Consider the following 27,797-nt stretch of genomic DNA (forward strand, 5'->3'; position numbering starts at 1 on the left):
TTATATGATGATATGGCCAAAGTTTAATGAAGATCCATCAAGCGGTTCATGAGAAGAAGTTTATAGTATTTCTTTTTTAGCTCCATCAGCCCCCTTTTAAAGGACTAAGTATCCCCATTTGAACAAACTGGGAGAGGACCTAACAATCATGATTCAGACCTAGTTTAATGAAGATCAATCAAGTGGTTCATGATAAGAAGTTGTCTGTATATTTTCCTATATCTAACTCTGGCAGCCCCTAAATGGTGCCACATGTATTCATTTGAATAAAATTCAACAAGGACCTTGCCAGCAAGCTACAGACCAAGTATGGGGTAAATCTGACAAGTAGTTTCAGAGATGAAGATATATATGTATACTTTGCACTATAGACGATGGAAGCCATGCCATCCATCTATACTTATAGCTCGTCCTGGTTCAGGTGAGCTAACATTAGGGTCGTCTACTGGTGATAGTCATCCACAAGGTATTCTTCATTTATTGATCGGAAACCATTTTCACTTCTAATCAAAAACAACAGGAGTCATCTACTGCCCACAGACAAACAGCCTATGAAGTTTGACTGGTGTAGGCTAGGCTCAAGCTGGTCTTCCAACAGAACATGATATTCAAACCACTTTTCTACTAACTTGGGCATAAAAATACAAACTTCTCTTTTTTTTCAGTTTATTGATTTGTTCACAATCTGTAAAGAAAGCTGATAAATATGAAATAGACATCTTAATGACTATTTGTATGAAATGTTTCAAAGACTCTGAAACTCTAGATAAAGAAGTTGATCAAAAATGGCTCACATTTCACTGTTGTATATGGTATGGTTTGTATGTATGTGTAAAATAACTATGATGAAACAAACATACAGTTGAACTTCCTTCGCTCAAACTCGACGGGACCAGCAAAATGTGTGCAATTAATCGGTAGTTTGAGCAATCAAACAAAATGCTATTTATAGGGGTTTTGCCGGGACCTGACGATGAGTTCAAGCAAAGGTTGGTGTTCGCATTATCCGAGTTCGAGCAAAAACAAAGTTTGACTGTATGTAATTAACACTGCAACGAAAAAGGTATCCTTCAACTAAATGTGTATATCATAGATGAACTGATTGCTCTTCAGACTTAGTAAACAGGTGTGTCACCTATACCATGACATATCTTTCTTTAATTTGCCCCTTTTTTTAAAAAACATAATACAAGTATTGAACTTTTTTCAATTTTTTGTGGAAAATATAATTCAAAAGGCATTTCCCATTGTAAATTTTTATCACTCTTAACATCAATTTGTTTCAAATATAGCAATTTTGATTTCATTTATCTACAAAAAAACCCAAACATTTTTGGACATAAAAGCTGATATAAGATATACTCAAAATTCAAATAGTTCCTACTGCCTTTTCCTAACCCCACTATAATGATGTATAAATTATAGTCAATTCCTGCAAATTCAAGATTTTTTCCTTTTTTTTAAATTTCTGTTACAGAATTAGGGAATCAAACAATAATGACTTTCCTGAGTCATAAATTACTCCATAAAATAAGTAGATTATCATTTATACTGATGCTATGCAATCTATTTCAAAAGCAGGATTTATACAGACCTTTTTCATGCAAAAGGTATCTTATTTACTATACAGTTACACTATAAGCAAAAAACATTATCACAAACATTGGTGACATAATAGCACATAAACATCTGAACTATTAGACAGCTGGTCCGCCGAGAAACACTCTCTAAAAAAGCATGTGTACTGATTTTTGTGAAACTGTTTACTTTCGATAGGATGAAATTTTGTGGTCATTCTTTGTTCAGATATCAATTTGTGGATTTCAATTTCTACAAGTAAAACAAATGAACATTTTGTTTGTTTGTTTTGATCAAATTCTATACATCAAAGCAACAACAAAATCCATAAATATTATTCCTCAAGGAATAATGATTGCTCAATACTACATTTTATCTGGATCCATTGTGCAAAAAAGTGCATTTGACTATATATATTTTCTATCTATGGTACTGGTACTCAGCAATAATTGGGTAACTGCTGCTGAACCTTCAGCCTGCTGGCAGCAAGTGATTCTGCCTTTGTAACCAGTGCAGACCAAGATCAGCCTGCTGGCAGCAAGTGATTCTGCCTTTGCAACCAGTGCAGACCAGCATCAGCCTGCTGGCAGCAAGTGATTCTGCCTTTGCAACCAGTGCAGACCAACACCAGCCTGCTGGCAGCAAGTGATTCAGCCTTTGCAACCAGTGCAGACCAAGATCAGCCTGCAAATCTGTGCAGACTTATCTTGGTCCGCACTGTTCGCTATTCTGTCAGTAAATTTTCAAAAAACACCCCTTCAAAATGAATGGCATTGCCCAAATTGAATGATGGACCAGTCCATTTCAGAAATCCACTTTTTGCAAAAATAACTTATGACAATTATGTTATTATAATAAACGTCAAATCAAACAACTAGAAACAAGAAGTCTAGTTCTGGCTGTGATACATTGTTACCAAGCAAAGGTATGTACTCTAGATCAGGTAATTTTTGAGTCACTTTTATTCTGTGATTTTATAGACAACAGACATAAAGAATTTGCAGTTCATAGTATGTTACACTTTCAAAGACAATGCTCTTTAAAATGATGGAATGTTTCGGATTCATGTGTCACCTCATATGCCAATATAAGTCAGAGAAAACAAAGCAGTCACAAATATTAAATAAGGTATATGGCATCTTTAGCTGACTAAAAATGTATCATTTAACATGAATTCAATTTAAGTATATCATTACAGCAAAATTATACATATATGTTTAATATGTGTGTAAATACCGGTAAGAAAAGTAAAATCAATAATTTTTTGTGATAACGCTTCCTCACACTACCTTAGAAGTTAGACAACCAATTAAAGGTAGGAATACAGAGAATTGCTTCAATTTGCTATCCATTTGTAAATGTTAAGACAAAATTAACCTACCACTTCCATTAGCTGCAGATAAGGAAATCCTATCCAAGGTCAAGATTTGTGCAAAAATAGGATTCTTGATACAGTCTTAACTGAAATAGAATTTTTTATTCACAACTTGATGGGCATGGTGCATTAGTCTCACCATTCATTTTGCTATTATTTTGAAGTTGCACTCACCCAGTAAAGGCTTATATTTAATGTAGTTCTTGACTAGTGTAAGACAAGCGGCATGAAATAAGATTATCTCACACATGTATCTAATATATACTCAACAGTCAACAAGTGAGAAATGGAAATACAGCTGAACCCACTTTAGTGACTTCCTATATTGAGCAGCCACTTGATTTAAGAGGCCATTCAGCTTACTTCCCCACTTTTTGTTCTTTTCAACTCTTGTCTTAAGCAGACAGACTGCATTGTTCTCTTGGATGTTTAGTTAATATGAATTTGATTGTATTACAGATGAATCATACCTATGTAATGTTATATCTAGATTGAGCAATTGCTGTAGAAAAGCAATCTAATCAATGAGATAACAGTCTGATCATACAAAAAATGGTTTGATTATATTTATTGTTATACAAATTAATATAAATTATAACACTTAACATTCATTAACATATAATTCTTCTTCTGGTCTAGTTGCATAAATACTTATTTATACATCATGTACAAAAACAGAAAAATTCAAGAAAAAAAATCACAGTTAAAAAGAGTTTTGACTATACATATCAAGGACTTGTTTTTACCTTAAGTCCTTAAAATATATATCACAATAACTATTAGAAGGCATGCACACATACTGTACCATAAAAACCAAGTGCACGGAAAATGACATCACACCTTAAATAGGCACACCTCCAGATTAATGTAAACTTTTTTCAAAATTTAGATAACACTTTCTACTGTAAATAAAAACTAAGAGTGAATTGGTAGGAAACTGTGTCTTAAATTATTCCTTATCCAGCACTGACTTCATGTGGAGAAGTTGGAAGTAACTTGTGGAAAAAGGTTAGCACTTGTAAAGAACGCAGAAACACAGTATAGGTTAACTGCTTGCCGTTACACAACTGAAATGCTATTGAACAATGATGCTAAACCCTTCACAAACAAACAGACAGACAAACAGACAAGCTTTTATCTTTAAAATGTATGTAGTGTGTGACTACAAAATGTCAATTTAAATATTATTAGTCTCACCTTGAAAATTTGGTATAATACATAAGGACTTTAACTGTATTTTATACTACAATCATAATGTATTGAGGTAAGTAACATTGATCTATACTTCTTAATACTCTTCAAAGGTTTTCATACATTTTGAAAAATATGATAAATAATCCAGAGTCACTTTAATCACATGTAATAAAAAATATTTCCATCAAGTATACAATTTCTAAACAAAAATTACCTTTCAACATATTTTTGTTCAAACAATACCTAAAAGGGCACACAGAGTAATAACTAACCTGTACATCTGTTAACATTTGGACTGCTGGACATGAAAACTGCTGTATCTATTTGATACAAAGTAACAAAAGTAAAAATAACATCTTATGGCAGTTTTTCCTTTACAGCTATTTTAATCTTTAACCTGCTGGCAGCAAATGATTCTGCCTTTGCGACCAGTGCAGACCAAGATCAGCCTGCACGTCTATACAGGCTGATCTTAGTTTGCACTGCTCACTATTCAGTCAGTAAATTTTCACTGAATACCCCTGGAATAATGAATGGCATTGCAAAAACTGAATGACAGACCAATCCATATCAGAAATTTAGCAGGGTAAAGGTTAAAAAGTAAGATAAATGGAAGTTTCCTGGAGATACAGCAATTTTTTAACTTGTTCTTAAGTAATTATTTGACTTGTTCAGTGTTTTGCTATTCTGTTTGTAGTTTTGCCTTCTTGCTGCTGTCTGTGTTTTCCTCAACCTCCATTCCCTCACGTTCCCACAGGGGCATGGGTGGTGCAATCAACTGCAGAAGTTTGTTCGAAGATTTCCCGCCAAATAATGTATTGAGCAGTACCGGACCGTACCCTGTAGCTCTATCACCCTGCAAACAAATAACAAATGTAGCAATACAACAAAAGCCAGCTTGTGCAGGTAGGATTCCATACATTAGCCCTGAGAGATCATTCTTACTGGCCTAAAGAAATAATTACAGACAGACTACACAAACTTGTGATTGCATGAAAACTATGAGTAAAAGAAAAATATTTTTCCAGGTTCATTTCTATCTTAACTGGTAGTGCTAGTATATCCACCAATCCCACAAAAGCACCACCGACATCAAATATTTATTGGTCTTTGACTTCCAACCACTGATTTATGTTGCTGAATATATTGTGACGCTAACACTTTTAAAACATAAAATAATATGCTCTATAAGCTAGCAAATGAGGAATCATTCCCAGATTGTGATCTAGTTATTTTCTACAAAACAAGCTATAGTTATCATTTCCTTAACCTTAGAGGCGCATCAAACTACTATCTCATTATTCAAAACATCAAATGAACTTTCTTCTTAACTTTTTAAATGAACTTCCTCCTCTTAATATGTGAAATGTTGCTAGGTAATCAAAGCATGCTATTTAAGAACTTACAATTCTTCAGTGTTTGAGAGAGTACTCAGGACATCAGAATCTGTTTAAATCTCCTCTGTGACTTTCTATCAGTACCGTATGCTTGTTTGGCTGGGGTTTAAGGTCATATGGCAACTTGCAGGCTTTCAGTGGTATCGGCAGACATATGGTGCACTCTGAGAATGATTTCAAACATTTGCAAGCACCTGTATAGGTAGAACCACGAACCTTCTTCCTGCCAGCTGGATAGCTTCCTTACCTGATGGCCTGAGCAAGGCTTCAACTCATAGAGGTATGTGACAAGTGTTCTGAAGTCAGTGACCACAGCCTAAAGACAATATAGGCACTGTATCAGTAAGATAACCAGCAATTTATTAAGTAACAATACTTACAATATGAGCTGGTGCAGCCATGTCGATATGTAACCAAACTCCAGAAAAATCAAATCCTAGATGAGATCCTATAAACAGACCAGCACACGACACCTGGGCATTAGAACGGTCCTGAAAATGTAAGAAAACTACTCAACTTCATAGCTAAGTGGACCAAACTGTATTCCAAACAGAACCTGTTGGCATCTTACTTTATAGCCTGCTAATTTCATTTCCAATTAAAATTACTACCGTTATAACATATCATAATCCATCAATTAAGAACACTAGCATAACAGACCTCTTTTTGGCTGTTCTAAGCAAGGTCTTGTTTACAAGCTTGATTATATTTTCTGTTTATTACAGGTTTATAGCTGAAAATACGGCCAATATTTCATGCTATTTCAGAACTATTTAGTGTGCCAACTAACGCTTTCCAGAGTTCAGTCCCCAAAAACAAAACAACACCTTCTTTTTTTCAAAAAACAACTACAAAAGATAAACATGTATTTATGCAACAATTTTTGTAAATGAGATTTATCATTTAATTATCAATACCTGTGGCCAATATTCCATGCTCTAGCGCGGCTCGGACCTGTATTGGTGAAATGCAAGTGAGGCACATCAAACTTTAGAATCATTATTGAAATATGAGACTGCCACATATGTATTTGCAATCACCACAAAACATTTTTAAAATGGAATCACTTAAATGGGGAGGCAGAATAGGAATTCACAAAAACACATAACTTGGCAGCAAATCAATTGAATAAATTATGTCTAATATAGTAGACCAAAACCAAGGAGGGGCAAAATTAAAAAAAAAAAAAAAGATCAAACATGATAAGTCCTGCATGTCCTCTGCAGTTGATGAAGTACCAGTATACCAAGCTTCATTTCAACTGGATTGAAACTGCAGGATTTGAAAAGAAAAGGTACAGCTGTAGACACGATATGGCTCAGTCCAAAAAAAGAGCATAACTCAAGAATTAATAATCGGTCAGGAAAGTAACAAAAACATCTGCATGTCCGCTTCGTGTCCGTGAAATATAGCAACTTCAATTAGAATCTGACAGAAACTGTAGGAGTTGAGTACACAAGGCACTGATGTAGATGTAATATGGCCACATCCAAAACAAAGGGCATCAATCAAGAAATGCAAATTGGAAATAAAAGTTCCAATGATGTGGGCATGTCAACTTCATGTTGATGAAGCGCACAAAGTTTCATTGAATTGGGTGAAAACTGAAGGAGAAATTGAGTGCACAAAAATGTGTAACAGGAGGGCAGTTCAAACACGAGCATGAGCATCTTCAGAGTCTTTGACACTATGGGCATGAAAAAGTTCTGGAGTGACATATGTATTTAGTAAAAGAGCATGCATTAAATTGTACTTACGGCAACAGAGTTTTTCATATCAGCGACTGAACTGTTGAACTCTGGGAAATGAAGCTCAGGAGAATATGGCACAGGATGCACTAGATCACCACAGTTTTGACCTGCCTTCACACATGCTAATTCAATGTCTTCATTGTTGGTCAAGATCCCAGCATGATATTTGCCTGAAATTCAAACAAAAATTGCAAAACTGGGGGAAATCTCTAAAGCCTTACTAATCATGGATTTGTATTTTTTTTTTAATGTCTAAGATATTTATTTTTACCAAAATGTCTGTGAGCTAGTCATTAATGCTACTGCAAACTCTTATTCTTACACTCATACATGACAAAATAATATGCTTCAGCAGTTACTAACCAGTTGCTATTCCTTGAGCACCTGTTAGTGTTGCCATGTCAACAATAATATCTGCCTTTAGATCTTTCTGTGCATAGGCAACCTGAAAAAGTAAAACTATTTTAAATCAACAAAAGTTGCTTTAATATGTTTTTTAATTATCTGTGACCACACTTATTTTTTTTGGGGGGTGGGGGGGGGGGGTTGGGGGTGAAGGGGTTTAACATTATGCTGATAATACCACCAACCTTCTTCAAGCCAGTTTGGTGGTTTCCTCACTGGTGGGACTCATGTGATTTGAAGTCAAGGACCTTAACCACTGAGCCACTAAGGCCCCCCTGTGATAATAATTCACAAACATAAACAAGTTGTAAATTCTGCAGGGTAGCAATAGACAGCCTGTGTAAGTGAGTACTTAAGTCCTTGGCCTTGAATAACTTGAATCACTTCCATCCTTACCACTGCAGGTCTGAGCTTTGCAAAGGGTAAAATTCTTTCAATAGGAAATCGAGCTGGCATGTAGATAGATGACCTGATACCTAAATTAATACACTGATAGTCACTTGGGACTTATTTACTGACTGGATAACTTTCCCCTTCATCTCTGCACCAAATACTGAAAATGAATACAAATGAATACCAAAAGAAGCATTTTTTATTTTCAACAGATTCCATGCCATTTCTAAGAGGTGAATGAAATATTTCAAAATTTATTCAGAAGTTTAACCAAACGTTTTTGAGGTACTCAGTCCTATATGATTTATATGTTGACAGTGCAACTTATACTTTGCAAAAATCTATACTGTCATCACTTTCACTATTCTTGATGGAAAATTCTTACAAACAAGGAATATGGATTCAGATTTTGCTGAGTTATTTATTTAACAAGAGCTCCGCCAAGCGGGGCAATATATGTCCAAAGGGTTATATCAGAGGATGGGAGCCAAATTAAAACAACTTGAGTTTTGAAGCCCAAAGGACAGGAACAACAAAGGTAAGAAATTCAAAAAAATTAATTCTAAGTCCACAAAAAAAATTCTAAGTCCATAATAAAATCCTTACCACATACAGATATGTCAAAATACACCTAAAAATTGGAGGTACCATCCATGTTGTACCACAGAAAAGTGGTTTCAGTTTTTCCCTACAGCCAGTAATAACAGCTGTCCGTAAGACAGCGTGCTCCACTTTTCGGCGATTTGACAGTAAAATGAATATATGTCTCAATAGAGATCTCTACTTTAAAAGGAAGATACACCAAAGGGCACAATTCTGTCAAGAACCAAAATTAGAGTTACTGGATTGTTACCACACATGCAGATGATGATGGTAAAGATATATTTTGAGTTTCAAGTCATTATCTTATATAGTACCAAAGTTATTTCCAGAAAACGAAGTTTGTTCAAAAATTTCAGTACAAAAGGGGCATAACTTGGTCAAAATTACAAATCAAAGTTATGGGGATTGTTACCACAAATGCAGATGATGATGATAAAGATATATTTCAAGTTTCAAGTCTTTATCTTATATTGTACTAAAGTTATATCCAGAAAGCGAAGACTGCCAAAAAACTTCATGTATGAAAGGGGTAATTCTGTCAAAAACACGATAAGAGTTATGGGAATTATAACCACACATGCAGACGATGATTATAAAGAAACATTTCAAGTCATTATCTTTTAAAGTACCAAAGATATGTCTATATACAAAGCTTTCGAAAAAAATTTAACATGAAAATAATTCCAAGTATAACAATTTGTGACCTTGACCTTGGGTATAATAGGCTCAGCCCCTGCACATACTTTGTTTGTATGCTAGACCATGTTTATGTGAACTTACAGTAAGATATAAGCAATAGTAACAATGATATGACAGAAAAACAAAGAATGCCGAAAAACTTTAACCTTAAACATAACCTAAGTATAACACCTTGGTGACCTTTACCTTCTGTATAATGGGCCCAGTCCCAGCACACACCTTATGTGTATGCTGGACAATGTTTATGTGAAGTTACAGTTAAATATAAGCAATAGTAACAAAGATATGACAGAAAAACAAAGGTTGCCGAAAAAACTTTAACCAAGAAAGCTCACGCCGACACCGACGCAGGGGCGAGTAGAACAGCCACCCTATTCTCAGAATAGTGGAGCTAAAAAAGTTACAAAATAAACTATCTATAGTAACATAAAAGGGAAGTAATTAAAAAAAAAAAGAATTATTGTAAGTGAACAAAAAAGGGATCTGCCAAATAAAAACAATGACACCGCAATGCAGAGTAATATACACACAAAACAACGTCATATGACCTTTGACCCCTAAGAATTACCTTGACCTTAAAGAAAGCCATCCAAAACATGCGCTCTGCACGTTGTCTTCATGTATTGTACATTTGTGCCAAGTTTCTTTGAAATCCTTCAAGCAGTTCAAGAGATACAGAGCTGACAAGAAACAAACTCATATAACCTTTGACTCCCCGAATGTGACCTTGATTTTGAAGCAAGCCATCCGAAACATGCACTCTGTATGTCGTCTTTATGTGGTAAACATTTGCGTCAAGTTTCTTCGAAATCCTTCAAGGGGTTCAAGAGTTACAGCGAAATTGCTTACGGACAGATGGATGGACGGACAGAAGACAGACAACGGGGGTATAACATAATACGTCCCTTTGGGCGTATAAAAAATGGGCTTTTACCATATCAACAAAACTTGTTTTATTTAATAAGAAGGTAAAAAGTCTTGAAAAAAAATTATACCAGTACTTACCCCATCCCCTAGAACAAGACGGCCTTCAGCATCAGTGTTGTTGATTTCAACAGTCCTGAAAAAATTATATAAACCATTTTATAGCGACATGCCTACTGATGAACACCAGAATTTGTTTCTTTCAAACATAGAAGCCGATATCAAATTCTGAAAATGACACCAATATTACTTACATATAATAAGTAGCTATTTTAATACAAATGATACCGAGTCCAGCTCAATTCCTTTTATTTACATCAAATTTCTCTTATTTTCCCCATGTACAGAGTGATGATGTCATCAGGTCTAAGAAAATTAGGACACTTGGGGTGTCCTTGGGCGTTTATTCCTCGGATGGAATTGAGTCGAGTCGGATCACGTAGCTCGAGTAAAACACTCTAACGCCGGGAACCGGAAGTGGAGTTTTACAGCCTTGTTTATGGTGCTTGTTTACATTACCTACGGGGTAAACCAACATTTCTACAAAAGTAGTGTAATTTCTTCATTCAAATAATATTTTATTTGGTCATAAATTTATCATATGTTTATTTGCCCTGCAAATCATGCACGAATCGTTCTCACCTTCTCATTCTGCCACATTGTTCTCCCATTGTTCGCGGTCCTCCTGATTAGGAGTTGGTGTGAAATTTTGAGCCCGAGAATGATGTTCTTGGGCCTTGTTCGTTTCATTAGGGTGATTCTGTCTTGGGTCGGACACAGAAGAACAAGAGGAACGAAGCACCAAAGGATGCCCTTACTTTCCCCAAGTACAAGGTAGTGATGTTTTCAGGTTTAAGAGATTTAGGACACTTACTTTCCCGAGTAAAGGGTGATGATGTCATCAGGTCTGAGAGATTTAGGTCCAACAGCATTTTCAGCAAGGCAGAACACAGCATGAAGATTCTCTTTAAATCCCTGCAATAATAATGGTTCTGTAAAAGTTATTTTATATTAGGAATGACTGTCTCTGTGAAATCATTTAATATTTGTCTGGGACTAATTAATGCCTATTTCGTGATTGGGTAAATCCCTGAAACTTAATCTCAACAAACATGTACGATTCCCATTCCTTGGACCTTCAAATGGTAAAATCCATGAAGTCATATGCTCATGAAATAATTGCCGAAATCACAAAACTTGCTCACGAAAATAAATTCACAGTGTAGCATTCCAGCCTTCTCTTTGAAAACAGCAAATAGTGTTTAAAATGATACTTTCGCGGTTCAAAAATTTACCGAATTTGCAATTCCTGACAAATAGTGCGCAGAAATAGTAGCAAATTCCCAATTTCCAAGTTGCATAAATACAGCACATCGTAAGAATCACTAAGAAATAAAAGATTTTATTCAAATAGTTAACATCAAAATTAACCAACAGTTCTCAGTAAACAAGAGGGTCATGATGACCCTGAATCGCTCACCTGAGTAATAGGAGTCACATGTTTCAAATGGCAAACTGATGCTAAAATATTAGAAAGTAGGTCAGTAGGTCAAATTCATGGTCACTGAAAGTCAGTTTTAAGATTGGTATGCAAAACTGTACATGTCATCCAAATTTCAAGGCTGTATCTTAAAAGACAATAAAGTAGGTCAGTAGGTCAATGTCACAGTAAGGTAACCCGTAATCACTTGGGTACATCAGGTAAATATGATTAAACAGTCTAGGAAATATGATCTGATAATTTTGAAGTATTTTTTCCTACATAACTCGTGTAACAAGTGACCCCCAGGGCTGGACCTCTTTTTACCCCAGCGGCACAATTTGAACAATTCTGTTAGAGGTCCACTAGGCAATGCTACATGCCAAATATCAAAAGCCTAGGCCTTTTAGTTTCAGACAAGAAGATTGTTAAAGTTTTCTCCTATATAAGTCTATGTAAAACTTGGGACCCCCGGGGTCTCTTTTCATCCCAGGGGCACAATTTGAACAATCTTTACAGAGGACCACAAGGCAAAGCTACAAACAAAATATCAAAGGCCTAGGTCTTGTAGTTTCAGACAAGAAGATTTTTACAAAATTTTCCTATAAAAGTCTATGTAAAACTTGGGACTCTTTTCATCCCAGGGGCACAATCTGAACAATCTTTACAGAGGACCATTAGATGATGTCACTTGCCAAATATCAAGGCTCTATGCCTTGCAGTTTTGGACCACCCAAGGATCATTCCTGTGAAGTTTGGTGTAATTCTGCCCAGTGGTTTTCAAGAAGAAGATTTTTTAGAAAATGTTGATGGACACACAACGGACGACGGACACCACACGTTGGACATTGACAGCTCACAAAAGCTCACCATGAGCCTTTGGCTCAGGTGAGCTAAAAAGAGGCATAATTCATGAAAATTTGGTGCCACAGATAGGACCTTGTGTCATATTATGTGAGTAATAATGTAGAACAACAATTTTAAGTTTGAAGAAAATCAATCAATCAGTAACAGAGAAGAAGTGAAAATGTATTAAAACTTCAACCAACACACGGACCTAGACGCCGGGGTGAGTAGGTAAGCTCTCCATATACTTCCTATAATCAAGTTGAAAACTCATCTCATAAGAAAATCCTGAAGATATGTACTGTACTACCAGTTAGTGCTCTAGTGTGAAAACCAAAGATCGCAAAATATCATGTGTAAATCCATAAAAAACAAATATTTCTCTGAAATACTATTCCATGAAAAAGCCTCTTCATATATGTAACTGTCTGTATTCATAATGACTATTGAAAAGTGCTGGTCTGTGATCTATCTGTAAATGCAGTTCTTTAATTAAAGAAGTATTACACAGAAAAGTGCATTCAGTCCAATCGGACTGAAATCATCTCCTAAAAAGCTACATATAAGTAAGATTGCGTACTTCTGTCAGATTGACATCCCATTAAAACTTCTTTTACAGTTATATCTAATTCAACATAGTTCATTTACTGATTTTACCATTGATACGACCAGCAGTTACCTACATGCCTGACAATGTACTAGCAGGAAATGTTCTAATATAAGGTTTTTTGCCTTATCAGCTTGCAGGTCTGACGTATACATTAACCACATAGGTGTAGTTCCACTTACTCTCACTGTAAGCAAACCTTTGGTTTTCTTAAGAACTTTTCAGATAATTCAGACTACCTTTCTAAGTCTTATCATAGAGTAAAAGTTATAAAACTCAAAACATGGCATTTATTTATTTTTATATCCTAGCTTTCTTTGCCCATAACATCTCAAACCATGTTATACCAGAGAGCAGAAATAGCATATTCTTTCCAAAGCAGTTGAACAAAAAGCATTTATACAGTAGTGTTGGGTAATCTGGGTATGGAGACAGTCTGGGAATGAAGCCCTGCCATTGGTTAATTTGAACTGTGTACTCAAAATGAAACCCTGCCATTGGTTAATTTGAACTATGTACTCAAAATGAAGCCCTGCCAATGGTTAATTTGAACTGTGTCCTCATAATGAAGCCCTGCCATTGGTTAATTTGAACTGTGTACTCAGAATATAGCCCTGCCATTGGTTAATTTGAACTGTGTACTCAGAAACAACCAATCAGATTTTGGAGTTTTGAGACTGGTCTCCATCAGTTTCATAACCTTGAGTCAGAGGTAGTGGTGGGAAATAACAGGAAAAGATGGGTAAGTGGTGCTGCCATTTACTACAATTTCATACTGTCTTCACACCATGTGTATGATGTGATATACCTTACCATTTTCACAGCAACATAGAAAGCCCCTAACATTGCAGCAGCTCCCCCACAGTCAGTTTTCATTCCACACATTCCAACCTGTGAAATAATGCGTGTATATATCAGAAAAAAAACATGTCAAACACCTACCATTTTTACAGCAAGGTAAAATGATCCAAGCATCCCAGCGGCACCGCCACAGTCTCTCTTCATTCCACACATACCAATCTATTTCAGCAATAACATAATTTTGATAAATTCCTTATCACCTATTTAAAGCAACTGGATAGATATGAAAGTCAGATTTTTTGTTGAACAGTGTGTGAAAAATTTCAAGTCCTGCTTAAAAAAAGAAAACAAGTTCCTTTTAACTTTCAAAATCTAATACAAAAATCAAATTTGATGATACAACAAGAACCTTTTCCCACTCTATACACATGAATGATTTGGTCTTTATGGAAGAATTTACAAGACATAGAGAACAGGGTGTCCCTCAAATTAACTGGAAGAAGATTACATAAACATAAACTTTCTGGAAAGGGGAACGAGGCTAATTTCAGCCCTAAAATGGCCAAAAACAAACAACTTCACTGTAATGACAAGAAAGACTGTTTTGTATCCTTTCACTTACACGCAAAGTATCAACTAACCTTAAATATAAACAGCATTGAAATCTTATCATCAATGTCTCCTCAATATATTCTAGAAATATTCTTCATTGATGAAGAACAGTTATGGTTTCTTACCTTTGTCTTGATGCAGAGGCCACCAGTATCAAACACAATGCCCTTTCCTACCCAGGCAATGGTTTTCTCAGCAGACGGTGGGGTAAAACTGAGAACTGCAAGGGCCGGTAGGTTCACAGCGGCCTTGCCTACACCCCAAATACCTGAAATACATACCATATCCTAGAACATTTTATCAAACCACATTTCTTGATGAAAAATTAAACTGCTGGATTTAGAACTGTTCCAAAATAAGGTTTAGGCTAAGTGAACAGACGTTGCTAGGAAATATGAGTAACATTTCACTTTTTGTTTTTGAAGTATACTGAACAATTTCTTGGTAATAAATCAACTTACCTCCAAGTCCCATTTCATCAAGGGCCTCCCCAGCAATGATTCGTGGCTGAATGCCTAACTTCTCCCCTACTTCACGTATTTCCTGCACAATGTACGAAAACACCAGGATATCAATCAAGGCTATCTTTTCATACTGAATTACTGATCGAGTTCAGTAAAGGAATAAAATGTGAGACCTGCCAAGTATTTTATCTCTTAATATTAAAAGAATTTAATAAATTCAATGCAGAAAAACACAAATGCAACGTTCTGGTTATCATATTATGTAAACCAAGTCAATTCAACCAATGTCTTTTATACTTGAAATGATGTCAGCATCAACATGTTGTTGGACTATTGCAATACCAAAATTATGTAATAACTATTTTACTCCCATGACATCAAATATATAACAATTAAAATGTGATGTGTTTCAAAGAAAAAAGTAAGTTCTTCACTGCAATGAAATTCAACAGTCCAATAATATGTTCCATGATGTATGTGTGCAAACCTTTCTACAACTTACATTAAGGAACTGGTTTGTGTGCATGTCGGCACATGGTATATCCACAATCTTTGCTGTCAGTCTCACAGCCTCCGCTACGGCATTCAGACATCCGATATCATCTTCATCTAGAGGCTTGTCATTCCCCTCACCAACCAGGAGGAACTCGACAACAACTGTACGACCTGTGCTTGAAGCTGATGACTTACGACTGTACAGAGGTAAAGTTCGTGCCACAGCAGCAGCTGATGCTACAAGATCTTTCCTTTCACAAACAATCTGTGACAACACAACAAAACATACATCATATAAAAATACTTAATTTAAAAAGACATGGTGAAAAAGACATGGTGACAGATGGTAAAATAAAAATTGGAAGTCTGATAAAAAGAATTCTGATATCAAAATGTTCTCAGGTATTCTTCTGTTAGGAACTGAAACTAAAATAGATCCTTCTTTTATACCCACAATTACAACTGAAGAGCTCTAACTTCTGACAGAAATAGTTTTAACCTTTAGCCTGCTGGCGGCAGTTGATTCTGCCTTTGCGACCAGTGCAGACCAAGATCAGCCTGCACATCCGTGCAGTCTGACCATGGTCTGCACTGTTCGCTATTCAGTCAGTAAATTTTCAGTGACCACCCCTTTGAATAATAAGTGGTACTGCCCAAGTTGAATGATGGACCAGCTCCATTATATTATAGAAATTTAGCAGGGAAAGGGTTAAACCTATACACACATTGTGTACACTAGTGAATAATGTACTTACTGAGTACAACTATTAATATTTCATACTCAAAAGTAGCATATTCCAATTGTTCAAACCGGAAGAAGCACATTTCAATTACAATGTGAACAATTATTAACAAATGTCATACATCTTGAAAATGTGGCCAGTTAGAAATGTAAATTAGACCATCTTTAAGTTAACAGTTTATCATCTGACAGTTATGTAACATCTGAAACATGCGGTTATATTGTATCCTAATAGCATGTGGAGCAAAGTATAAAAGTAAGAGCACCGCCTTGCAGGTGCAGATGCTCATCTGATTTTTTTTGTCTCTGTACATTTTCCTATCATGATTTTCAAAAGGGCCATAATTTTTACAACAAGAGGACCATGATGGTCCTGAATCGCTCACCTCTTCCCACATGACCCAGTTTTGAGTATGACGTCGTTTTTTCTATTATTTGACATAGTGACCTAGTTTTGAACTTGACCTAGGTATTATCAAGATAAAAATTCTGACCAATTTTCATGAAGATCCATTGAAAAATATGGTCTCTAGAGAGGTAACAAGGTTTTTCTATTATTTGACCTATTGACCTAGTTTTCGAAGGTACATGACCCTGTTTTGAACTTTACCTAGATATCATCAAGGTGAACATTCTCACTAATTTTCATGAAGATCTCATGAAAAATATGGCCTCTAGAGAGGTCACAAGGGTTCTCTATTTTTATACCTACTGGCCTAGTTTTTGACCGCAAGTGACCCGGTTTCGAAACTGACCTAGATATCATCAAGGTGAACATTCTCACCAATTTTCATGAAGATCCATTGAAAAATATGGCCTCTAGAGAGGTCAAAAGATTTTAATAATTTTAGACCTACTGACCTAGTTTTTTACCGCAGTTGACAAAGTTTCAAAATTGACCTAGATATCATCAAGATGAACATTCAGACTAACTTTCATGCAGATCCCATGAAAAGTATGGCCTCTAGAGAGGTCACAAGGTTTTTTTTATTATTTGACCTACTGACCTAGTTTTTTAAGGCACGTGACCCAGTTTCAAATTTGACCTAGACATCATCAAGGTGAACATTCTGACCAATTTTCATGAAGATCCATTCACAAGTATGGCCTCTAGAGAGGTCACAAGGTTTTTCTATTTTTAGACCTACTGACCTAGTTTTTGACCGCAGTTGACCCAGTTTCGAACTTGACCTAGATATCATCAAGATGAACATTCAGACCAATTTTCATACAGATCCCATGAAAAATATGGCCTTTAGAGAGGTCACAAGCTTTTTCTATTATTTGACCTACTGACCTAGTTTTTGAAGGCACGCGACCCACTTTCGAACTTGACCTAGATATCATCAAGATGAACATTCAGACCAACTTTCATACAGATCCCATGAAAAATATGGCCTCTAGAGAGGTCACAAGGTTTTCTATTATTTGACCTACTGACCTAGTTTTTGATGGCACGTGACCCACTTTCGAACTTGACCTAGATATCATCAAGATGAACATTCTGACCAATTTTCATGAAGATCTCATGAAATATATGGCCTCTAGAGAGGTCACAAGGTTTTTCTATTTTTAGACCTACTGACCTAGTTTTTGACCGCACGTGACCCAGTTTCGAACTTGACCTAGATATCATCAAGATGAACACTCAAACCAACTTTCATACAGATCCCATGAAAAATATGGCCTTTAGAGAGGTCACAAGCTTTTTCTATTATTTGACCTACTGACCTAGTTTTTGATGGCACGTGACCTAGTTTCGAACTTGACCTAGATATCATCAAGGTGAATGTTCTGACCAATTTTCATGAAGATCTTGTGAAATATATGGCCTCTAGAGAGGTCACAAGGTTTTTCTATTTTTAGACCTACTGACCTAGTTTTTGAAGGCACGTGACCCAGTTTCGAACTTGACCTAGATATCATCAAGGTGAACATTCTGACCAATTTTCATGAAGATCTTTTGAAATATATGGCCTCTAGAGAGGTCACAAGGTTTTTCTATTTTTAGACCTACTGACCTAGTTTTTGATGGCACGTGACCCAGTTTCGAACTTGACCTAGATATCATCAAGATGAACATTCTGACCAACTTTCATAAAGATCCCGTGAAAAATGTGACCTCTAGAGTGGTCACAAGCAAAAGTTTACGGACGCACGCACGCACGCACGGACGGACTGACGGACGACGACGGACACCGCGCGATCACAAAAGCTCACCTTGTCACTTTGTGACAGGTGAGCTAAAAAGCAATGTACAGTTATGGTACTTGTTGTGCAGAGAAAGCTTTTAATGGCGAATAACTGCTTCAAGTTTTAAAGCAATAGCTTTGACCATTAAAGAGAAAAGTTGACCTAAACATAAAACTTAACCAAGAAATGTGATATTTTCTAAGTCCAAAAGGGGGCATAATTCTTGCAAAAAGCAGGATGGAATTATGTTTCTTGCTGTACAGAGTCTGCTTTGAATGGTGAACAAGTGCAGCAAGTTTTAAAGCAATAGCTTTGATAGTTTAAGAGAAAAACTGACTTAAACACAAAACTTAACCAAGAAATCTGATTTTCTAAGTCCAAAAGGGGCCATAATTCTTGCAAAAAGCAAGATTGAGTTATGTTTCTTGCTGTACAGAGTCAGCTATTGATGGTGAACAAGTGTTGCAAGTTTTGTTTGTTTGTTTTGTTGGGTTTAACGTCGCACCGACACAATTTTAGGTCATATGGCGACTTTCCAGCTTTAACGGTGGAGGAAGACCCCAGGTGCCCCTCCGTGCACAATTTCATCACGGGCGGGCACCTGGGTAGAACCACCGACCTTCCATAAGCCAGCTGGATGGCTTCCTCATGTGAAGAATTCTACACCCCAAATGAGGTTTCGAACCCACATCGATGAGGGGCAAATGGTTTGAAGTCAACGACTCTAACCACTCGGCCACGGAGGCCCCCGTTGCAAGTTTTAAAGCAATTGCTTTTATAGTTTAGGAGAAAAGTTGACCTAAACATAAAACTTAACCAGGCAATGCCAACGCCGATAAAGTGATGACAATAACTCATCATTTTTTTTTCAAAAAATCAGATGAGCTAATAAGTCAGGCAAAATGATCTTCCCAAAGTTTCTCTAAAACATTAAACTTTTTTAAGTTTTTAAGTTTTTCTTGTTTTTTTATTTTATCAATAATGTATCTTAGGAGGGTTTAAAGTTTTCAAGTTATTTTCTTTAACTTACATACATGTACTTAATTGTAATTGAAAAAGACTCTTCAAACAATGGAACTAAGTGAAATTTAGGCTTGAGAAAAGGTTTTATTTACTTCATCAAATACATAGAAAGTGACAGGCACTGAGTCTGTATTCGTCAACGTTAAAAGTCTGAAACTTTGGCTTACACTTAAAAATGGTAATATTCAATTTGCCATAATTTTGTTTATAACTTTAAACCAATGAAATTTTACTGACATGTCTGTAGATATAGTATGCACATTCATGCAAAGTTTCACTGCAATCTGTGCTGACTTAATAATTACAGAGCATATCAAACCTTTTCCATTCTTAAGTTTCAGTTGCAGACTTAAAACTTTGAAAAACACAAGCCCAGCTTTATGGTAATAAAATGTTCATACCACAATAAATTCATCCCCTCCAGCATAGCAGGACTTGACCATCTTTGACAATGCATGAGAACGTGTTGGTGTGTTGTGACGGCTACACTTGACAGGCAATGCTGCTACTGTAGCGTTAGTCAACCAGAGTGGACAACTGTCAGTGGGAGATGGGTGAAGACCATCTACTGCAGTCGTAAAGGTCTGAAAATATCAGAACTCATGCATATTCAACTGGATATACATTTATCTTTACATACAGGCATTTATTTTTTTAAATACAGTTTTTTTAATAAAAATTTTATTTAATATATGTATACAAAATTTAGGTATTTATAGCAAGTTTTCTTTTGTTGGGTTTTGAGTCACACAGACACAATTTAGGTCATATGTGACTTTTCCAGCTTTTGACAGTTGAGGAAGACCAGGTGCCCCTCCATGCATTGTTTCAGGCACAGGAGGACAACTGGGTAGAACCACTGGCCTTCCGTAAGTCAGCTGGGTAGAACCACTGGCCTTCCATAAGTCAGCTGGGTAGAACCACCGCCCTTCCGTATGACAACTGGATGGCTTCTTCACATATGAAGAATTCTAAACCCCAAGTGAGGTATAGAACCAATATCGGTGAGAAACTAGTGATTCTAATATGAAGGAAATCACCATAACTGCTGCATATAAATGATAAAATATGATATAGATTCTTTCGGAGATAATGTTAAGAAAAATGATAAAAAAATCATAATAGATTACTGTTTAAAATGCAGTAAAAGTTTCAGTTACAGGGCTGTGCACCTTGTTCAAAAATTGATGATGGGCAAGAAGACTTGCCACTATATCTTTTTCAGAAAATACCACTATCATCAGTTAGATTTTTATCTTTTTAGAGATTAAAATGACCTTTCCAAAAATGGTTTATTTTATTTATTCTAAAAAAACTAGAAAAAACCCACAAACCTTAGAAGACTTCAGCGGGAAGATTTCCTAAAATGTTATAATATGCCAACCTAGTGACATTCCATAAGAATGAAATTCTATCTAAATATAAATAAGTACTTCTTCATTGACTCTTGGCTCCAATTTGAGTGAAACATCCGAGAATTTGATCTGCTTGATGAATTTCAGCTGTCCAACAATCAACACTGGATTGTCCTTCGGATCAGACTTTGTCAGTGTCCCTGAGAAGACTAATTTGGCAGCCATATTTCTCACAGTATAACAGTACAGTCCACTGAAAACATAGCAAAACAGATATTGTAACTTATTTCTCTAAGACAAGTATGCTCCTTGCATCATATTGATGACTGCTTTATAGAAGCTTGTGTTCCTATAATAAAACTTACATACTAAAAATATCACAAAAAGCCTATCAGCCTGATTTACTCAGTTTGTTCCGTGACAAAGAGTTGAACGACATGAAGTTTCTGCATCTGACACGGACCCAATCTCAGCAGAATATTACTCTCAGCAGAATATAGACAAAAAATACATTTTCTGTTTTTTTTTTAGTGTATTATTCTCAGATTGTATGTATGTAAATTAAACTAGAAAATGCTTTTGTAAAAAAGCGCATGTCTCCCCCAATGCAAAGTCCTATAGGCAAGAAGTCAATAGGGGTCAGGAGCGAAAGTCAAAGAGACACTGATGGTTGGCTGCAATAGGGATCATCTACTTGGCATGTCCAGTCATCCCGCTAAATTTCAACACTCGTGGCCTAGTGGTTCTCAAGTCACTGTTCAGGCTCCTGTGACCTTGACCTTTGATCAAGTGACCTCAAAAACATAGGGGTCATCTACTCTGCATGTCCAATCATCCTATTGAGTTTCAACATTGTAGGTCAAGTGGTTCTCAAGTTATTTCCAAAAAATGATTTTACATGAACAGGCCACTGTGACCTTGACATTTAATAGACTGACCCCAAAATCAATAGGGGTCATCTACTATGCGTGTTCAATCATCCTATGAAGTTTCAACATTCTGGGTCGAGTGGTTCTCAAGTTATTGATCAGAACTGGTTAAAAATGTTCAGGTCCCTGAGACCTTGACCTTTAACGGAGTGACCCCAAAAACAATAAGGGTCATTTACTCTGCATGAACAATCATCCTATGAAGTTTCAACATTCTGGGTCGAGAGGTTCTCAAGTTATTGACTGGAAATGGTTTTCCATGTTCAGGCCCCTGTGGCCTTGACCTTTAACAGAGTGACCCCAAAATCGTTAGGGGTCATCTACTCTTTATGATCAATCATCCTATTAAGTTTCAACATTCTGGGTCAAGTGGTTCTCAAGTTACTGACCGGAAATGGTTTTCAATGTTCAGGTCCCTGTGACCTTGACCTGTAATGGAGTGACCCAAAAATCGATAGGGGTCATCTACTTTGCATGTACAATCATCCTATGAAGTTTCAACATTCTCTGGGTCAAGTGGTTCTCTAGTTATTGATCAGAAATGGTTTTCAATGTTCAGGCCCCTGTGACCTTGACCTTTGACAGAGTGATCCCATAATCAATAAGGGTCATCTACTCTTTATGACCAATCATCCTATCAAGTTTCAACATTCTGGGTCAGGTGGTTCTCAAGTTATTGATCGGAAATGGTTTTAAATGTTCAGGCCCCTGTGACCTTGACCTTTGACAGAGTGACCCCAAAATGAATAGGGGTCATCTACTCTTCATGACCAATCATCCTATGAAGTTTCAACATTCTGGGTCAAGTGGTTCTCTAGTTATTGATCGGAAATGGTTTTCAATGTTCAGGCCCCTGTGACCTTGACCTTTGACGGAGTGACCCCAAAATCAATAGGGGTCATCTACTCTTCATGATCAATCATCCTATGAAGTTTCAACATTCTGGGTCAAGTGGTTCTCTAGTTATTGATCGGAAATGGTTTTCAATGATCAGGCCCCTGTGACCTTGACCTTTGACAGAGTGACCCCAAAATCAATAGGGGTCATCTATTCTTCATGACCAATCATCCTATGAAGTTTCAACATTCTAGGTCATGTGGTTCTCTAGTTATTGATCGGAAATGGTTTTCAATGTTCTGGCCCCTGTGACCTTGACCTTTGACGGAGTGACCCCAAAATCAATAGGGGTCATCTACTCTTCATGACCAATCATCCTATGAAGTTTCAACATTCTGGGTCAAGTGGTTCTCTAGTTATTGATCGGAAATGGTTTTCAATGTTCAGGCCCCTGTGACCTTGACCTTTGACGGAGTGACCCCAAAATCAATAGGGGTCATCTACTCTTCATGACCAATCATCCTATGAAGTTTCAACATTCTGGGTCAAGTGGTTCTCTAGTTATTGATCGGAAATGGTTTTCAATGTTCAGGCCCCTGTGACCTTGACCTTTGAAGGAGTGACCCCAAAAACAATACGGGTCGTCTACACCAGCAGCCCTACAACCCTATGAAGTTTGAAGGTTCTAGGTCAAATGGTTCTCCAGTTATTGCTCGGAAATGAAGTGTGACGTACGGACGGACGGAAGGACGGACGGACAGACGGACAGGGCAAAAACAATATGTCTCCTGGGGGAGACATAATAAAGAGAACTGTCTGCATTTATAGATATGAACAGAACAGTATGAATCATGTGTGCATTTTAAGCACCAAAATTAAATGCTGTATGTATCTGCAATTTTAGTAGAAAATCAGAAAAGGATCAGCTGGTCAACTTATCGAAGATCATCCATGTCATGAAATAAGAGATTCCATACTGTCTGACAAGATTCAGAGGAAGACAAAGGATGTCATCAAAGACATACATACATGATAACTTGCTACGGAACTGAGGGTGGGGGTGGGTGGTGGAGGGGACGGGTTTTAAGTTAAGTTCTTGTATTTAAGCTGGTATCTCAGTCCACTAATGGGAATGGATTGAAACTTCACACATTTGTTCACTGTGATAAACTGACTTACATAACACAGGTTCCATAACTCTATTTTGTTTTTTTACAGCGCGCTCTTTTCTTCTCAGTGCTTGACTCTGAATTATATCTTTGCCAGTAAAAATTTCATAAAACTAACATGGGGCATAACTCTGTCAAAATTCAAATAAGAGTTATTGGGATTGAATCTCTTCAGTCCTGGTGTAGACTTTGATAGTACATAACAAGTTTAAGTTTCAAGTCAAAAGCTTTGATAGTAACAGAGACATTTGACTTTATAATCAAAAACGTTACTGGTGCAGTCTTTTTTATCTGTCTTGATTTGATTTTTATAATGGCTAATGTTCGCACTGAAGGAACACGTTTGCCAGAAAATACGTCAAAGTGTAACAACATGTCAGGGCAACAAGCTTATTCTTAATACTGATTTTACTTTGTCAAATGATACCGAGGACATTTAAATAATTAGTAATAAATAATTAAACATTTATTCTAAGTCGAAAAGGGGTCATAATTCAGTCAAAATGCTTGACAAGGTTGCCTCCTCCTTTTTACAGACTGAGGTCATGATGGTAAACACTTTAGTATGCAAAATAAGAAAGCAATATCTCAATGGACTTTGAAAATATTTGGGATGGTACGCAAACTTTAACATTTGTGTGATGCCCACGCTCACGCTAACGCCAACGCCAGTAGGATAGCTCCCCTATTCTTCGAATAGTCGAGCTAAAAATGTGCCACATCGCTGAAGGGTTAACCCAACAGCAAGGCTGTTGGAAGTGGCCTATAAACCTACTATCACTACATAAGTAAATTTACAATGTCATTTATGCATGTCCTAACATATATTTGATGCCTCTTAAACAGGCTGGTAACATTGCCCGATCGGGCTTTCAAAATAAAAACTAATATTTCTTGAAAAATAATGAAGACATTTCTTTCAAACTTGGTCCATTTATTAAGCATAACAAATGATATAAATTAGAATAAAAATAACTTGCTTGCCTTCAGTTTTGGTAGAATTATTTCCCCTTTTCAGATTTTTATGATGCATAATCTTTGAAGTCCAAAACAAATATGTTCTAATGCTAAGTTTAAAACAAAAAAGGGTTCAATGGCTTTCTAATGCTCTAAATTATTGCGCTAGTACATGAATGTATACATTTAACTGTGCTTTCACTTACAACAAGACTTACAACATGAGAAATGCTAGTTCTAAATAAACTGTTCATACATTTGCACTAGAAACAAAGTATTTACCCTAAATATATTGAATAAAGGTATTGGCGCACAAGTTTGGAGCAATAGAAAGCCATTGAACCCTTTTCTGTTTTAAACATTGCATTAAAACATAATTTTTTTGGACTTCAAAAATTATGCATCATAAAAACCTGAAAAAGGGAAGTAATTCTAACAAAACTGAAGACAACAAAGTTATTTCTATCTTAATAAGCATTATATGTTATGCTTAATAAATGGACCAAGTTTGAAAGAAATGTCTTCATTATTTTTCAAGAAATATTAGTTTTTATTTCGAAAGCCCGATCGGGCAATGTTACCAGCCTGTTAAATACTTCCCTAATCTTAGCCTATCCTCACAGGGTTGTCTTAGAATACTGAACTCCTCTGATTCTAGGATTACGGTACCGTAATAGTAGCCACTGCCTATGGTAAATGTCAGTCTGTGAAAGCGGTCTGTCATGCAGTCGAAAAATTGAGACTGTAAGGTTCAATTTCATTGCAAAATACCAGCAACAGTCTAAACATTTAAAGTGTAAAAAATATCTGCAAAATGTGTCACAGGTTCAACCAGGGAACGATGACATTACTGTAGTCTTCAGAATGACTGGCATTCATGTCCGAAATCAACTGTCCAGCTATATCAACACTTAATGATAAAATAGAAGATTTCGCTTGATATTCAGAATTTAGTTTCAATAGAAGAGTTAAATCATATCAAAATGTAACAGTTTTAACAATATTGAACCAATTACCTATTCAATAATCTTCTTTTAAATGCAGAAATGAACAAGAATCCGGTCTTCTCTGGAATTTGACCAGAGTTATAAATTCTTACCAGTCTGCAAAACGATTTCCGGTACTGTATGTAGCAAATTATTTTTAAACAGAATAGTCGTTTTGGTACACTGTTATTTTGACAGATTTCTCTTTCTCTTTAATGGATGTTTGAAAAGACTGAGGAAATGGTAAATTGATGGTTCATGGATGGATGGATGAATGGATGGATATTTGTACATGTCTTTGAGGGTACAGGCCAGTATCATTGACAAGCCTCTGCTGCAAGTTACAAGAACACATTTTGACAAGCTAAATTATGAATCATATAGACAAGTTTCAGTACTAACAGACTGTCAGCAAGGCTTCCGAGGAATTCCGGACCATTCACTCCAAAGTATTTTCCTCCCCGACTATTCACTCTCAAAAGGGGAGTGAATACTCACCTTATATGGAGCATATTCCCTCCCATTTCTATCCCTTTTTTTCATTGTGACAATTTAAAACTATTCAAAATGTTTAATATTTAGGTTGTAACTAGAATATATATTCCAAGAATTTTTGAAAATTATTGCAAGTATATTTCCTTTGTATTTGTTTTAATAAGCTAATGGTAATTATATAACCTATTTATGGTTTGTTTTCATCACCCTTAGCGTGATGCAACTTCATCAAAAGTTTTTATTGTCAGTTAGAATGTATAAATGATTAAATATTTTTAGTTAATTTGATAATTTTAACTACTCTATTTCAGTTGATCCGTCAAACACAGCCTTTAATCTTTTAGAAACAATTAGATAAAGAACAATAGGAGGCCTAGGGTTGTATTGGTCCTGGTGGGGCAAAAGTGCAGGACACTATAATGTATCTGCTTCATCACTAGCATGACTAGCATTCTGCCAAGTTAAAAGACATTATACATGTACTTATTTAAATGTTTTACGAGATTTTAACAAATATAGAAATAATGATACTAGAGAGCAAATATGTTTTTTCAAGGGTAAATATAAAAATATTGTTAAGATTAAACGTAATCGATACAGGGCTTCTAAATTATGGAGATTGAAAAGCTAACGGTTTTCACAACCTAAGGAGTTCTGGAAATATTTTAAAAATAGAAAAGGCGTTAAGAGTAGTATTTCTCCTGACTCATTTTTTAAAGTATTTTTCCGAACTTGGTAACGATATATTTCAGTCTACCAATGTTGAAGCTGAAGAATTCGAAAATGGGTTTGACTTTAATAATCCTGAAAATGCAGATGAGCTTTTGGATAAACCTATTAGTGTTGAAGAAATTACTGAGGCTGTTAAAACATTAAGAAGAGGGAAATCCCCTGGCAGTGGCTTTTTGATCAATGAATATTTTATTGAATCTATTGATATTTTATCTTCACACATTTGTGATATATTTAAGTGAATAAAGCTGCCAGGTATTTTTTAAATGTTGGTAGATATACCTCAAAGGCAGGGGTCTGTGGGGGTATCGGATGGAATCCAGTAATAAGTTTATGTTGGAAAACTATTATATTATATTGGTGCAAAGTAGTAAATATGGATGAGACTAGATTAAATAGAAAAGTGTTTAATTGGTCAAATAGTAAAAATAGCAATAAATGTTAAAATAGGAACTTCCGGGTGTGTCAAAGATGGAAAAAATATGACTGTGATAGGTTTTGTGGCATTAATGCTTTTGCTAATAAAAGTGATATCTTAAATGTAATTTTACCTAATATTTTCAATGAATTTGTAGAACAATGGCATTGTGATGTAAATAGTGATACTGCTCGTATGGTGTAGGTGGAAATAAGCTTAGACTGTATTGTACCTTTAAACAGAGTTTTGAAGTAGAACAGTATTGTAAGACTGTTTTAAATAAATCATATCGAGGTGCACTTGCTAAGTTTAGGAGTTTTAGTGTAGAAACTGGTAG

The 27,797-nt window shown here is 36.0% G+C and overlaps 1 protein-coding gene across 2 annotated transcripts; it reads right to left on the reverse strand.

Moving 5' to 3' along the window:
• Positions 1 to 1,630: 1,630 nt before the first annotated feature.
• On the reverse strand, positions 1,631 to 25,977 carry LOC123548706 (probable aminopeptidase NPEPL1). Of its 2 annotated transcripts, none has more exons than XM_045336208.2 (13): positions 25,846 to 25,977; positions 21,016 to 21,190; positions 19,984 to 20,166; positions 15,632 to 15,889; positions 15,127 to 15,208; positions 14,791 to 14,933; positions 14,066 to 14,143; positions 11,194 to 11,294; positions 10,401 to 10,455; positions 7,659 to 7,740; positions 7,302 to 7,465; positions 5,925 to 6,035; positions 1,631 to 5,003 (listed from the first exon to the last, which is right to left on the reverse strand). In XM_045336208.2, exons 2-13 carry the CDS (start codon positions 21,160 to 21,162, stop codon positions 4,830 to 4,832), a joined length of 1,578 nt encoding a protein of 525 aa, XP_045192143.2. In that variant the 5' UTR covers positions 21,163 to 21,190; positions 25,846 to 25,977; the 3' UTR covers positions 1,631 to 4,829. The 2 variants fall into 2 exon arrangements, with proteins under 2 accessions (XP_045192143.2, XP_045192142.2); XM_045336207.2 differs by lacking the exon at positions 14,066 to 14,143 and adding an exon at positions 14,195 to 14,272.
• Between the last annotated feature and the right edge of the window lie 1,820 nt (positions 25,978 to 27,797).

Source organism: Mercenaria mercenaria, chromosome 6 (assembly GCF_021730395.1).
Source record: "Mercenaria mercenaria strain notata chromosome 6, MADL_Memer_1, whole genome shotgun sequence".
NCBI lineage: Eukaryota > Metazoa > Mollusca > Bivalvia > Venerida > Veneridae > Mercenaria > Mercenaria mercenaria.